The sequence below is a fragment of the Citrus clementina genome, unplaced genomic scaffold (genome assembly GCF_000493195.1).
Source record: "Citrus clementina cultivar Clemenules unplaced genomic scaffold, Citrus_clementina_v1.0 scaffold_1, whole genome shotgun sequence".
Lineage (NCBI taxonomy): Eukaryota > Viridiplantae > Streptophyta > Magnoliopsida > Sapindales > Rutaceae > Citrus > Citrus x clementina.
The window spans coordinates 15,497,909-15,514,424 of NW_006263303.1; the positions used below are offsets into that span (position 1 = coordinate 15,497,909).

The following is a 16,516-nucleotide window of genomic DNA, read 5'->3' on the forward strand; positions in this document are numbered from 1 at the left end:
TGGATTAGTAAAGGATAAAGTATAAATAAAATTTTGCACAATAGAGTACATATTAAAGAGAATTATAAAACCAAGCGAAATACCAAAGCCCCGAAAAGGGAAATTTAGTCTAGCCTTCTACTTATTTCAATTTTTAATTTCTAGAAGCACCAAACTTTTAAAGAGTGTTTTTCAACGACTACAAATTAATTAATGCACAACATCTAATAACATAACAACCTTCCATACATAATTAAATAAAATCCATCAAAATCAAGCTAATACAATGAAAGGAAAAAGTTTTAAAAATCCAAAAGATATGAGGAAATATAGAAAATTCTGGAACCACCAGAATCTTCCCATCCTACCAACCGTAATACCATGATTGTAGGCTTAATACCATGATTTCATCACACAAAGCAAGGGCACAATTATGTGAACCAATCACATCCCACTTCACACAACTCATTACATACCCTACCTCAAGGCATTACCTGAAGAACAAAATACTCCAAAAAAATCATGAAAATCATTTGGCTTGGAAAGATCAACAGAAAATAAAATCATGTCAGCAAAGTGTTGCAGCAACGATATCAACACCATTTCAAATTAACTAGGATAGAATCTCACTAGGGGAGTCCAATATTATCATCAAACCTTAGACTTCTATAAAGTTTCACCAGATGGAGCAAACCAGGCACTTTCCTGTACAATAATGATGTATCTATCAGTATTGAGAACTAGTAAATGCAACATGGTCCACAAACCAAAACATTTCAAACCTGATAGTAAACAAATATTCAATTGACAATAGTCTATCTACTCTTGGGAACTCATGGCTCTGCAAGGGTCTATTATTATGTTCATATTCATTTATCAATTTAGGCGGAAAGTCCAGTTGGTTTTGTTTGAAAGTTTTAAGTTAAATGATTTTTCCTTCTCCAGCAGTAAGTCTTGTTATGGGAAGACTTGTATGGCTCATGGAAAAACATATGGGTTTGGACTTTATAAGTCATAGTATGGTGAATTATAAGGACTGATTCATTTGGTTTCACGGTTAGTCCATTTAGCTAGATTAAACTTTTATGGTTTCTGGGAGGGTAGGCTTATGTAGATCTAAGGTGAAATTTGGTTCCACCTGGATAACTATATGCCCTTGATTGAGTCCCATTTCTATTGCTGAGATCAAAGCCTTTTTAAAAGTCCGCCATCTTGTACCAATGATTACCAGGAAAAACGTAACATTTTTACCTCCAAGCAACAATAATTGTAGTCCGATTTTGATGGCACCGAGATGTGTCCCTTGTAACCTTTATTCCTATATATTTTAATGTCTTGTTTAGAAAGAATAGAAAAGTAGGTTTCTTTGAAACTGGAAGAAATAGATTGTACAAGAACCTTAGAGGCTTTATAAACAGATTTAGGTTATGTTGTCTAAAAGTAACAATAGCTTTTATGGAAGAGACCAGTGTGTTCACATCATAAAACTTATAAGGATTTAATAGATCTACTTTGAAGGATTGAATGGATTTTTGGTTGTTTTCTTCTTGGGTCTCAAAGTGGAAGTTTATTTTGGAGGAATGACTATTTGAAGAAAAAGAGGGGGAGGGAGCTCCCATACTAGAAGTATGTATTCCAAATTGAGTTATGTCTTGGTTATCCATGGTTCTAGACTGCTCTAATCATGGATCTTAATAAAATTTAATAAAATTTATAATTTATAAAATTAACCTAAATATCAAAATTTCTCTATAAATTTACCTCCACTCAAATAAGATTTTTTTTAAATTGATATGAAAATAAAGGAATTTTATTATTGAGCGGGGTCAATTACCCACACTGTCCCCTATGTAAATCCGCCACTGGTTGGGACTTCATTAATTAATTAATTATAAAAAAATTATTACAGTATGCATATTTTTTCAACGTAATTATACCATTAAGTCTGACATTCAGGATCACCATTTTCGTTAATCGCACATGCATTTGTTCAAGAGTCTTTGGATTTGATCGACTTCAATCTTTCATATATATACACTTCTTTAAAGCAGAGTTTTTTCAGGATTTATGGGATTCTATGGCTCAGAAAGGCTTCCATATCGTTTGTTGGCAGTACCATTTAGAACCATTAAATTTTTGCGGTTACGAATTAGTTAAAGCTTCTTTAATTAATGATTATCAAAATTATTTTGTTGGTTAATTAATCCCCATCAACTCAAGCCTGTTGGTAGGTCATGAATTTAATGTACTTTCATTGTGTAGATATGCAGCGTACGTGTCTCTATAAACTCACTAATAATAAAGAGACAGACTAAGCAAAAGCAGTTGGCTTTTTAATTTACAACTTATTGCAATCGTTGAATAGCTTGCTGCTGAATGTTATTGCCTTCATTTTGAGGCAATAATATTCACCTACTTTCGCCCTTTACAATTGAACCCATTAATTTGCATGTGGTGCACTCTGCTAGTTGATCATTTTAATACATATGCATCTCTATTCTCTCGTTTTCTCTCAAAAATATGGAGGCAGAAACAACTCCGTTATGTATAAACCTCAGCAAATATAGGAAGAGAAGACGGTACCGGAGACTGAACGGTGTAATCATCGTCAATAATAAGGAAAACCTGAAGATTTCTGTGTGTCATAAGATTCATCAAAGATTTCGGAAGATTCAACTGATTCCGAAACGATTTAGAGATTCTTATGAGGAGATGATGCTTCGTTTTGCTAGACACGTTGCCCAGTTGAATAATGGTAATATCTACTTATTGATGAAGAGGGATCACAACGATAAGCAACTCGGCCTTTGAAAGGTTCTTTAATCCGGGATCAATATATATTTAGGAAAGAAAATAATCAATGTTTTGTCATTCAAGTCTGGTTGGATGCAGATCTTGTTGTAAAGAAGTGTTCGATGTTTGTCGTGTTCGATGTTTGTCGTTCAATTCTTTGGTAAAGTTGATTCTTCTCCACCTTGGATGCTTCATAGTTGGTGATCACTTAATTGTAAGTCCCTACTCTCCCCGTATTTATTTGAGATTTTCACACTTACAGGGAGAATAATACTACAATAATGTTGCTAATTGTCTTGTCAATCTCGGTTTGCTATGTGTTAATTTTTCTTGGTGTGTTGCTAATTCTCGTCAATCTTGATTTGCTTTGTGTTAATTTCACAAGGTGGTCGGATCCCCATTTGAATATGTATGCTTTTACTTCCTCTGACGCTAATGGTTTTCCGAATATCAGTTCAGCTAGATTGTTCTTCCTTATTCTTTTGTTTGTTTTATCTGTTATAAACTCTTATAATATATTTCTATTAAGGGGAAGGCTCGATCATGATGACCTTCTTGTTCTTTGGTTTTGTTACTCTTTCCATTTTTCTTAATTTTTAATAAATTCATCACTTTGATGAGGGCGAATTATTTCCCAAAAGAAGTTTCACTTTGATGAGGACTAATAATTACCCAAAAAAATTAGCCTAGCCGCGATCTAGGCTCCTCTTGTACCAAATAATAATAATAATTACCCAAAAAAAAAAATTACCTTATTAGATATATTGAATGCATAGAAATGAGAATGGAGTAAATGTCCCTTAAATATTAGTGAGACTAAAAATTTGGTCAGTACTTTATAAGATTTAATATATACTAGTCCCAATAGTTGTATAATTATAAACCAATCTTAGTAACCATCTAATTGTAATGTATATTAGTCCTAATATTTGTATAATTATAAATCAATTTTAGTAATTGTTTAATTGTAAATATCGGTTATAAATGTAATCTTAATTGTAATCTAATTGAAAAATCAGTGTTAAAAAAAAGAAAAAAAAAGAAAACGATAGATTGCTCTTTCAGGAAATAAAATCTAATTAATGCAGATAAACGGTCATGGGCAGGCATACATACAATTTTTTTTAACAATACTTTAATATCATCATTAATATTGGAAAAAGTTAATCAGTTAACGGTATTTCTCTTATTTCTACGTATATTATAGGAGATTGTTGCCTGCCTTAATTGAGATTGAAGGACAGTCTATTTGGAACGGTTGAAACAATGTAATTGTTAAGAATATTATTTTCAAATGCATTACTGGAAACACCCTCACAGGCAGATATACCTGGATTACCTCGCGATAGGCCGTCCTAACTGGGTGTGAGGCTGCAGCCAATTCAAAATACAGTAAAACTTCCTCGGGATCATATTATTGGGACCAAATTAATTTTATTACTATAAGTAAGTTATAGTTACAAAAATTAATGTTTTGACTTAATTATTCCACCTATCCTTAGTGTAAATAATATAGAGGTAATTAAAGTATGCACTACATTAATAATTAATTAAAAGAACATGTCAAATTCAATATATAAATTTTGATAAAAAAGCTATAGATAGTTTCAAAAAAATAGTACATTTACTATATAGTATTATACAAAGTTATCTTTAAAGTCTAAATTTTTTATTTCTTTTTTTTACTTTTCTCTTAATATAAATTCCATGAATACTGTTTATTCTATAAATCATTGTTCCAAACAATTTTTTTTTTTAAAAAAATTGTTCTATCTTGAGCCTTTAATGTAATAGAAAATATATTTTTTTGAATATACAAATTATTATTATTATTATTATTATTATTATTATTATTATTATTATTATTATTATGTGGAGACAAATTTCTTAAGATAAGATCTAAAACAATTGTAACTTATTATAATATAGAGTTTATTTCTTATTTATAACTTATCTTATGATTATATAGAAGTTATTCCTATATAGAGTGATAATCTCTCGCGGGTGCACGGCCAATTGAAAAATCAAGACCCAAATGCTTCGCGATTCCCCTATCAGTCCATAATGAACGAAATCCTGCATAAGCTTAGCAAAGTATCACAGGTAGGCATTACAATCCACTTTATATCTAAACTGTTGAAAAAAAAAAAAAAATGCTCCAGCAACAAATACGATCCAACAACATTAACCAACAATAACTAGCACAACGACTAATTTATAAAGGACATAAACATAAAGAAAATAAACGCAAAAAGTTTAATGTGGTTAGATAAATTTACTTATATCCATGCCTCCAAATAATTAAAGCGTAAGGATAAGCGTAACAACATCCACACCTTCAAGTAATTTAAATTTAAACATCCTACTAATATCAAATCTTATATTTCAAGGCTCTGAAAATAAATATTGAGTTCAAGGTCTCAACGACATACACATATTCAAGATGACGTATTATTATATCTCATTAATTTATATTAAATTAATATTATTTAGATTTTTTTATATTTTTATATTTTATTGTTAGTTATCACGTAGCGGGTTTTCACTTTTTTTTAGTAAAGTGAGGCCCGGCGAGCCGCCACAAACTCCCACTGGCAACCGCATGCCACCGTAGGCTGCCATGTTATGATGAATTTTGAGTAAAATTGTGATACATTGAAACCTTCCTCATCGGACCTACCAATAGTATAAATATCATAAAAAAATGAGCTTCCATTTGCCCCATAGATTTATTTTTAAAGTTTTTAAATCTATAATTTTGACTACAGATATGTAGTGAATGGGAGGTTTATTTTCAGTGATAATTTTATTGTTACATAGCTCCAACAATGTTGATTCCCATAATACCAAAATTTTTCTCTGAACTCACCTGAATGTGACGGGTGCTCTGGCGGCCAACGACCGATGAACTATCACGGACGGTTCCTTATCATCAGCGATTGCAATTTCAGTTGCAAATATTACTTAATAATATGTTATATATTATTTTATATGATTTATTAATTATAATGATTTGAAACAAATAAAAAGGATATGAAAGATGATAGCGCATTAGGGCTCAAGCAAAACCATTGGAGGTGCTGGGTTACATAATGCTCTTTCCAACTGTCTGCTCAAAACATTGATGAATGAAATTTTTTGTCATATATTCTTTTTTGATAAGTTTGATTGGTCTCTAGTCTAGTTTTAGAGTTGTCAATACGTTCATTCAACAAAATTCTGATCCATTTAATTTACAGAAATTATCAATTTGTCGCCAAAATTTTCGGAAGTCAATTCCCATTAAAAGAACTCTGATAATAATTCAAACCCACTTAACTTTTCATCTTTTTCTTTTTATCAATTTGTCACCAAATCTTTAAGTCTATTTTATCCTTAAGCTGTATAAGTGTGTAGAAGACGATTTTTTCAATTCAAATAAAAAAATTACAAAAATAACTATTTATAAAATTTCCTTGAACAAGTTAATAGGTTTTTTTTCGAATAAATTAAAATTAAAAGGGAAAATTGTACGGGTACAAAATAAATTGAACAAATAGAAATAATTGAGTCCTAAAACTAATAGGTTTATTTATTCGAATAGATTGAAATTAAAAGGGCAAATTGAATGGGTACCAAATATTTTTCAGAGAAGCTGTATTTGATGATTTTTTTTTTTTGATAAGGTATTTGATGATTTTTTCTTACAATAGTTTCGTTTTGCCTAAAGAAATCCTATTAATAGAATATCTTAAACACCGTTATGATGTCAATATTTCATTAATGGTACTAACGAGTCAGTGTTAAATTGACAAAGCTGAAAATAGCTAGTTTTAAATTTGAGCTATTGTAAACAATTTTTGGTGGGGAATTATTAAAATGGCGATGATTTGGCCCAAATAAATTAGATTACAGAAGTCCCTCAAATACTATTATGATATCACTGTTTTATGTATACTAATAATTTGATGGCAAACTGATAATTTCCCTTTCATGACAATATATTCCTTAAGCCCATTAAGACCGGCACAATGGAATATATAACGAGGACTTTGACAGCTTAGCATTACGAGCAATTTGATGTCAAGAATGTTGAGACTTGAGAATAATAGGCACTTAAAGACTTTGAAGATAGAACGTTTGGTAGACATATTCGCTACGCACTAATTTTTTTTTTTTCTCTTGTGTACAAATTTTTCTTTATGTTCACTTGTAAATATCCAATGGCTTGTCAATTTGTTTACTATAACAGATTGAGTATCTGTTACGAGCTTTCTTGTATTATTGACTTTATGATGAAATGGAACTTGTGAGTACTATGAAAATATTAAAATAAAAAGACCTTCCCCAGTATATATATATATATTTGAAGTAATCGGCTAATAGCAAAGCACTAAAACTTTACATGCATTCTCATTAAAAAATACAAGATGAATTTCTCTATGTTTCTTCGTTCTCTGTTTCTCGCCATACTCATCTCCTCCATCTTGGTCATACAGGGAGTTGCAGGTATGGTTTAAACAATGATTTTTAATTTGTATGAACATATATATTAAACAAGAAATCTTGAATAGTGATCATGGGTTGATGTAATATATATCGTAGCTAAATAGGTTTAGTTGAAGTCTCTTTGAATAATTGATTCCATGCTTTGAATTTTCTATCCTTTTAGGCAAGGATTCCTTCCTTACTTTAAACGGTAGTTAGATTTATATAGATAAGGCCTTGTTTTGTATTAAATATATTAAAAATGATTAAGGAACACAACCGTGAAAAAAAATTTATCTTTTAATGAATTAATCAATTCTTCTTAATTTAATGATTTTACTTTATCATTTAAAAAAAAATCTCGAAATTTACTAAAAACAACAATTTTTTGTAATGATTTTGTCTTGGTTTTGTTCTTCTAAGTTATTTTCATGAAGAATTACAATTAAATACCTAAGTATGGATTTTGAATTTGTTTACAAAGTAACTATCATTATTTTATCATTAATTACAAAGGATTTGGAATTAGTTATGATGAGCTTTTTATATATAGTATTGTGATCGGTGGTTCTTGAATAAAAAAAATAATGTGATTAAGTTTTAACCGTACATTTTTACATATGTACGTATGGAAGAAGATTACAAAAAGGTTTGTACAACTCAACTCAACATTAGTTAGATCAAAATTCCATTGAAAATGCTCGACCTTCTCATATTGTTTCTCTAGGTACTTTTGTAATATCCCACGTCACTAGTGAGCGATTTCTTGGATTGGTTTATAAGTCGTAGGCTCCGCTAAGTAAGTGAAAGGTTTTTAGGTTGCAAAGCCCTATAACAAAATTGTGACAGGATGTATACCCAAAGCGAATAATATCTACCTAATGTGTGGATGGATATGTTAATTATATGATTTCATTTTGTTCTGTTTCCAATGACCTTCACGAGGACACGAGCTCCTCAAAGGGAAAGTATGTAATATCCCACGTTACTAACAAGTGAGTTTCTAAAATGTTTTATAAGTTGTGGGCTCTCCTAACAAAGTAGGTGCGTTTTGGGTTATAAAACCCAATAACAAAACTGTGGCGGGTTATGTATTCAAAGCAAATAATATCTATTTAGTTGTTAGGCTCGAACTGTCAATTTTATATAGATTTTGCAATTATCTTATTTATGTTATTCATTTTCTCCAATTTAAAAACAAATATGAGACTAAAGATACAATTTTTTTGTGCAAACTATTATGTACAAATTTTACAAACCAAATGTGAAATGAAAATATTGGAGGAAGGAAAGCATAAAAGTTCAATGCAAATAATAGTATTACTATTTTTTTTTTCTTCTCCAAGGAGGAAAAAAAAAAAAGGATTTGGTTCTCTCTAAATTACTTAGTTTTGTTTTTTTCAAAACGAAACGCAACTTAAATCTAATTTTTAAGAGTGTTAAGACCTGGGTTATGAGCAGCACGGCAATGCGAAAAGAAAAAGGAAATGTCTTTCTCTAAGTACATGTAGACAGATGTATGCAGATGCATGCAAGGAAAAGTAAAATGTCTTTCTACATCCTCATCCATAGACTTCAATTAGCTACCTCATTAACTGCAGTTAAGTCCTAGAATTGAAAATGCTGAACCATTTAGAATAAAAAAATTTAATGGATCATCAATTAATTTTCTGAATCAAGAGAACATTCTAATCCTAACCCTAATTTCCTTTAGCCCAAATGTTTTGACGTCATTTTTATTCTCCCACGTCACAATTAAATTATAAACAAATATGTATGCAATTAATGTTCGAATTTCTCTTTGGAACTTCTGCAGATGCCAGGCTGATATTTACAGTTCGTAAAGTCTGGCCAAGCCCACCTCCTCCACCTCTGATAGACAATGCACCAACACAATCCATTTTACCCATGGAACAAGGATCATGATTCAGCCTTATATATTTATTAGTTTATGTTGTATTCTTGGAAGGATGTGATATTGTGACATCTGAATCTTACGGCTAAGTGTAAGCCAAGAAATAATTATAAGTTACTATTTTTATGTAAAACAAATTGATTGTTTCTCAAATTAATCTCCAATTGTTTTACTTTGTATATTTATTTTGTCCACTTAGTTAAAAGTCTAACACCAATTTCATGATCCAATTGCACTTGTCCAAACTCAATCTATGGAAGTTTCAAGAATTGTGTAGAGAATAAGAGATGACTAATCTAAAAAATATCTAATGGATGTGGAAATATCTAAATCTAGAAAACTCTTGAATATTTGGTGATATCTGTAAAATGTGATTGTTAAATTTTTTTAATTTAATATTTGAGTGGTTAGTATTAGTTCTAGTATACTATAAATGCCCATTAACTCTTTGTTATAGGCATCAAGTGTAAGAGTGAAGAATTAGAAGAGAGAAAGAAGAGTGAGCCGTGAGTGTTGTAGCGTCTCTCCTACAAAATATTGATAAAGTCCATTAGTTTAGTAAAATTTTTCTACTGTCCATATAGTTTTAGTTTTGACTAGTTTAGTCCTCTTTAGTTTTCAACAATTAGTATCAGGGCGTGGTTGGTCGGGGACCACTGTAGCAGTGCTGTCGAAATTTCATAACAGTCAAGGACTATCGTGGAAAAGCTGTAAGAGTATAGGAGGGCGATCGAAAATAATTTGGTGGAGCTTCATTGAATCGTGAGGAGTTTAAAACTCTGTAAGTTCGTTGGTGAAAATCGAGTTTGTTTGGCATTGTCAAAGTCTTGAAAACGTGATGATTGACATTCAAGTAGTTGGAGAAGTAAAGAAGCTCAACAACAAAAATTTTAATACATGGGCAACATTGATGGAATCCTACTTACAAGATCAAGACCTTTGGGAGATTGTTTGTGACAACGATGTGAAACCACCAACTGAGAATTCTGCTTTGAAGAAGTGGAATATTAAAGCTGGGAAGGCCATGTTCGCCATGAAGAGTACTATTAAAGAAGAAATGCTGTAACAATTGAAGAAGAGATGCTATAACACATTAAAAAGGTTAAAACGCCTAAGAAAGCTTGGGACACATTTGCAATGATTTTTTTGAAGAAGAACAATGTACGGCTACAACTTCTAGAGAATGAGCTACTGTCAATTTCACAACGAAGCATGACAATTAATGAGTACTCCAATAAGGTAAAGTCCTTATGTTGCAAAATTTCTAGGTTAGATCCTATTGCTGTAATTTCTGAATCTAGAATGAAGAGAATTATTGTTTATGATTTGAGACCCAAGTTTACAAGCTTTGTGATAACTTTATCAAATGAGAGTTATTATGGCACTTCTAAACTTAAATCAATAATACTTAGAGAGTAAATAATGTGTTTTTATTGCACTCTTGTTATATTTTGCTTAAACAATTATCTTAGTTTATTCTTCATAAATTTTGTTTGCTTTAGAATAAATTGTGTGCTTAAATCATATGCATAATTGTAGGTGACAGGAAGCTCAAATTTTAAGGAATGAATGCTAATGCAATAGGCCTACAAAAGATGAAAAAGAGTTTGGCTACAAAAGAATTGAAACGAATCTGGAACAGTGCAGTTGCTGTAGCAACCCCGGAACAACGACAGAGAAAATTCTGCAGAATCTTGCGATATGTAGTTTTCTAATTTAGAAGATACGCAACCTAAGCTTCCATTTACCCTAGTTTTCAACTATAAAAGGAGCACCCATCATAGGAAAGGGAGGGAGCCGTCAATCACGATTAAAAAGAAAAACAAGAAAGAAACAAAGAAGAAGATTGAAGAAAAGGACGCAAGTCTGCACCAATAACAAAATCTGTAGAATATTTAGAATTCAACTTTTCTCATTCAACTCTTGTTCCTCCTCTTTATTCTTTGGTTGGAAATATGTACTTGATGGCTGGAACTTTGTTGTTTGTTTTTCTTTTACAAGTTATGAACAAAATTTGATTGTAGTTGAGTGACAAATAATCTAGATGGGTTCTTGACTGTTCTTATGAGTTGCTGCATGCCTACTGTAGCACTTTGCTTTAATAAATCTTATTACATTCATTATTTCGGTTGGCCTCCCATTTAATGATACTAGTTAAGAGAGAGCCACAAAAGGGTCTGCCTTAGTGGAACTTATTAGAGCAATACTTGATCTTAAGTTGAGTTTCCTAAATTGAGTTTAACTTGAATCCCAAAAGGGCCACACTTGATTTAAGATTTGTGATGAATTAGATATATGGATTCACCTTGTAGGATAGAGAGAGCACATGCTTGCAATGTCGTATCTTGTGTTGACATAACAACTGGTCATTGTTAGGTTGCATAAAAGTATGAGAAGTCCAAAATGCGACATCTGAGGATGCAAGGCAATTCTGCCCGGTGCTGTAGCAACTGATGTTAATTTGACAAGACAGTCACCCCATCGAGAGAGTTTGATAATTTAACTACTCCACTTCTATTGAATTCTCTTTGTGTTGAACGTATAATTTAATTTATAATTGCATTTTTACTTTATTGAATTGTTATTCTCATTAGTTAGTCAATCTTATTAATTTTATCAAGTTAAAATAGAAGAAATTTCACACTGTTGTGATTGCTGTAGCATTTATAGTATCATCAGTCCCTGTGGAGAAGATCTTGAACACTTACTTGTTGTGTACACTTGCACATTGACACCAATAGCAATTGAGCTCAAAATATACAACAAGTTTTTGGTGCCATTGCCGGTGATTGATTGTTTATTTTCGAATTGTGAAATTAATTTCGACAGTGCTAAACTTTGATTTAATTTGTCCATTTTATTGACATATCAACTTTGCATGTGTAAATACAGACTCGTTGAATTTCAATTTGATCTAGAAATTGAAAGGATAGCAAGGAGATTGAGAAAAGCGCAAAGAAACTCGAAAACTGCTGTAAAAATGGATAATTTGCAAGATTTGAGAAACTTGGATCCTCACGGACCACTACAACCTGTCAATGTTCAAGAAGATCAAAATGGGTAAATTAATCAGAGACAACCAGGGAACAACAACATCATTTACATGGCAAATGACAGAGACAGAGCCATTAGAGATTATGCTGTATTAACTTCTCAAGTTGTACACCCTGGAATAGTCAGACCTAAAGTGGAAGTTGCCAACTTTGAACTCAAACCAGTGATGTTTCAGATGCTGCAAACAGTGGGGCAATTTAATAGATTGCCATTTGAAGATCCTCATCTTCATCTTAAGTTGTTCTTGGAGGTGAGTGATGCTTTTAAAATAGCTGGAGCATCACATGATGCATTGAGACATAGACTTTTCCTTACTCCCTAAGAGATCGAGCAAGAGCATGGTTGAATTCTTTACCATCTTATTCCATCACTACATGAAATGACTTGGCTGACAAATTTTTAATGAAATACTTCCCACCAACCAAGAATGCAAAATTGCAGAATGAAATCACCTCTTTTCATCAACTTGAAGATAAAAGTCTGTATGAGGCTTGGGAAAGATTTAAGGAGTTGCTCAGAAGATGTCCTCATCATGGCATTCCCTGTTGCATACAGCTAAAAACCTTTTACAATGGGCTGATCCAAGCACTAGATTGATGGTCGATACTTTAGCAAATTGAGCTCTATTATCTAAATCTTATACTGAAGCTTATGAAATTTTGGAAAGAATTGCTAATAAGAACTATCAGTGGCCATCAACTAGACAAACTACAATAAGAGGAGCAGCAGGGGTGCATAATATAGATGCAATTATGACATTATCAGCCCAAGTAACATCATTGACTAACATTGTGAAAGCTATGACCTCTGTTCCAGCAGCAGTAAAGCAAGTTGCTGAACTATCTTGTATGTATTGTGAAGATGAGTATTTATTGGACAACTGCCCAGGAAATCCAGCATCAGTAAATTATGTGGGCAACTTCAACCGACAGAACCAGAACAACCCATATTCCAATACTTACAACCCTGGATGGAAGAAACACCTAAATTTTTTATGGAGCAACCAGAATCAACATGCTCCAGCACTTAGTGGACAGAACAGACCTGCTTAGCCACCTGGTTTTCATCAGCAAAATCAAGGGCATAGATACACCAGCAATGATCAATTTAGTCCTTGGAAATACTTTTTAAGGAATACATCATGAAGAATGAAGTAATTGTGCGAAGTCAAGCTGTATCTCTGAGAAACCTTGAAAACTAAATTGGACAGCTTGCCACAGCAATGAGTAGCAGACCTCAAGGAAGTTTACCCAGCAACACAGAAGATCCAAGAAGAGAGGGTAAAGAGCATTGCAAAATGATCAACTTGAGATCTGGAAAGAACGTTGATATTCCTGTTGATGTGGCCAAAAAAATGTTGGAACCTACTTCCTCTCAAGAAGAACTTCAAGTTGAAAAAGAGTTACAGCAAACCAGTTGTAAAGATATTGGTGATAGTAGTCAAGTCCCAGTAACGCCAGAAGGAAATTACTCAACACTTGTTGAAGTAAATGCTACAACACCAGTAATAACAACTTAGAATAAATCAAAGGAGCAACAATCTGTACCCCCTGGAGTTGTACAGCAATTTAGGTATCCACCTCATTTTCCACAAAGATTTCAAAAACAAAAACAAGACAAACAGTTCAGCAAATTCTTGGAAGTGCTGAAGCAATTACACATGAACATACCTTTTGTGGAAGCCTTAGAACAAATGCCTAACTATGTGAAATTCTTAAAAGATATCTTGGCAAGAAAGAGAAGGTTGGGAGAATTTGAAACTGCCGCGTTAACACAAGAATGCAGTCACATGCTTCAGAGTAAGATTCCTAAAAAATTGAAGGATCCAGGAAGTTTCACTATACCATGTTTAATTAGAACTAGATACAATGGCCGAGCACTCTGTGACTTGGGAGCCATCATTAATCTAATGCCATTATTTGTATTTAAGCAATTGGAAGTTGGAGAATGCAGACCAACAACAGTCAGTTTACAACTGGCAGACATATCTCATGCATATCCTGAAGGAAAGATTGAAGATGTACTGGTGAAGGTTGACAAATTCATTTTTCCAGTAGATTTTGTTGTACTAGACTTTGAGGCCGACAAAGAGGTACCAAATATAATTGGAAGACCTTTTTTAGCAACTGGGAAGACTTTATTTGATGTGCAGAAATGAGTGCTAACTATGAGAGTGAATGACCAACAAGTCACCTTTAATGTATTGGAAGTTATTAAGAGTTTTGATGAGGCAGAAAATTGTAATTTTATGAGTGTTGTAGATCTTGTTGTAGCAGAAAGAATCAATAGATGCTATAGTATAGAAGTCATCGAAGCTGTTACTTTTGAAAGCCTTGAAAAAGAGGATGTTGCAGCAGCCCAGATAGCATGGTCAAGAGAAAAGTAATCTGATAGACAAAACAGATATTTTGAATCTCTGGAGCTCTTAAACAGGGAAGTAAAGACAACTGTGCCATCTATTGAATCACCTTCTACTCTTGAATTAAAACGTTTACCTTCACATTTAAAATATGTTTATCTTGGTAAGAACCATACACTCCCTATAATTATTTTATCTTCTCTGAATCAGATCAAGAAAGGAGCATGGTGGAGGTGCTTGGGAAATACAAAAAGGCAATCAGATGGACTATGGTAGACATTAAAGGAATTAACCCATCATTATGCATGCACAAAATTCTTTTGGTGGACTGCTACAGCAATTCAGTAGAGCAACAGAGATGACTAAACTCCATCATGAAGGAGGTTGTGAAGAAGGAAATCATCAAATGGCTGGATGCTGGAATCATATACCCAATATCAGATAATTCGTGGGTGAGCCCAATACAATGTGTTCCAAAGAAAAGAGATATAACTATTGTAGCAAATGAAAAGAATGAACTCATTCCTATAAGAACAGTAACTGGATGGAGGGTATTATGGATTACATGAAACTCAACAAAGCCACAAGGAATGATCACTTTCCACTACTATTTATAGATCAAATGTTGCACAGACTCGTTGGCAAACAATACTACTGTTTCCTAGATGGGTATTCATGCTACAACCAAATTGCTATAGCACCAGAGGACCATGAAAGACTATATTCACCTGCCTTTATGGAACTTTTGCTTTCAGACGAATGCCCTTTGGTTTATGCAATGCTCCAGTAACTTTCTAGAGATGTATGATGTCTATTTTCTCAAATATGGTTGAGCAAATTTTAGAAGTCTTCATGGATGACTTTTCAACCTTTGGAGAAACATACACTAACTGTTTACACAATTTGGAAGAAGTGCTTAAAAAGTGTGAGACAACTAACTTGGTGCTCAATTGGGCAAAATGCCACTTCATGGTAAAAGAAGGCATAGTGTTGGGTCATAGAGTATCTAAAAATGGAATAGAGGTAGATAAGCCAAAAATAGAAGTGATAGATAAACTGCCACCTCCCACTTCAGTCAAGGGCATTAGAAGCTTTTTGGGACATGCTGGATTCTACAGAAGATTTATTAAAGATTTTTCCAAAATAACTAAACCATTATGCTCACTGCTGGAGCATGACAAGCCTTTTAATCTTGATGAAGATTGCCTTAAAGCTTTTAGGGAGTTGAAGAAAGCTTTGGTAACCGCACAAGTTGTTATTGTTAATATATATATTTCCATAATGTTGATTTTGATGATAACAAACAAGATTAAGAATGATTAATTTTTTAAGCTCAAATTATTTTCTTTTTAAATAAATCATTATTTTGACATTATAAAGGTTTCCTATTTAATCGAAAAATGATGTTATGGAATTAAAGTGTTTTGGACTAAAATGAAAGTATTTTAAAACCTTTGATATTGTTTTTAAAATTTCAGATTTGGACCTATTTGAAACTATTTAAATATTTTGGGTCATTCTATAATTTCACATAGTTTGGGTGAAATCATAATTTCAGAAAGTTTTGGGATTGACAAAGCATTATTTAAAAATTCTAAAATTGGACCTATTTGAAAGCTTTCATAACGTTTTGGGCCATGATACAGTTTTATAAAGTTTTGGGGTCAAACTATAAATTTAACTGGAGCAGTTACTGTAGCAAGCTGCTAACCGGATCCTGACAAACGGTAGACCGGATTCGGGCAGAATGTTTCTGGAACTTAAACGGCTAACCAGATTTCACAAGTGGCATACCGCATGTTCAGAAATTCAAAATTGTGGTTGTAACGGTAACATTAAGCGGCTAACCGGATGTCCATAAACGGTAAACCGGTTATGACCAAAATGTGCATAACGGCTAGTTTTTGAGCTCAAACTACATAAACTCAAAGTCAATTCATTTTTGGTAA

At 32.6% G+C, this 16,516-nt stretch overlaps 1 protein-coding gene and 1 non-coding gene across 2 annotated transcripts; one reads left to right on the forward strand and one right to left on the reverse strand.

Annotated features, from left to right (window-relative positions):
- Positions 1-12,640: 12,640 nt before the first annotated feature.
- On the reverse strand, positions 12,641-12,747 carry LOC112096024. Its single transcript, XR_002904183.1, has one exon. It is a non-coding gene; the product is annotated as a small nucleolar RNA R71 (small nucleolar RNA).
- Positions 12,748-13,868: 1,121 nt separating this feature from the next.
- LOC112095663 lies at positions 13,869-14,366 on the forward strand. Its single transcript, XM_024177766.1, has one exon. The coding sequence runs from the start codon at positions 13,869-13,871 to the stop codon at positions 14,364-14,366; it is 498 nt and encodes a 165-aa protein (XP_024033534.1).
- Positions 14,367-16,516: the final 2,150 nt, after the last annotated feature.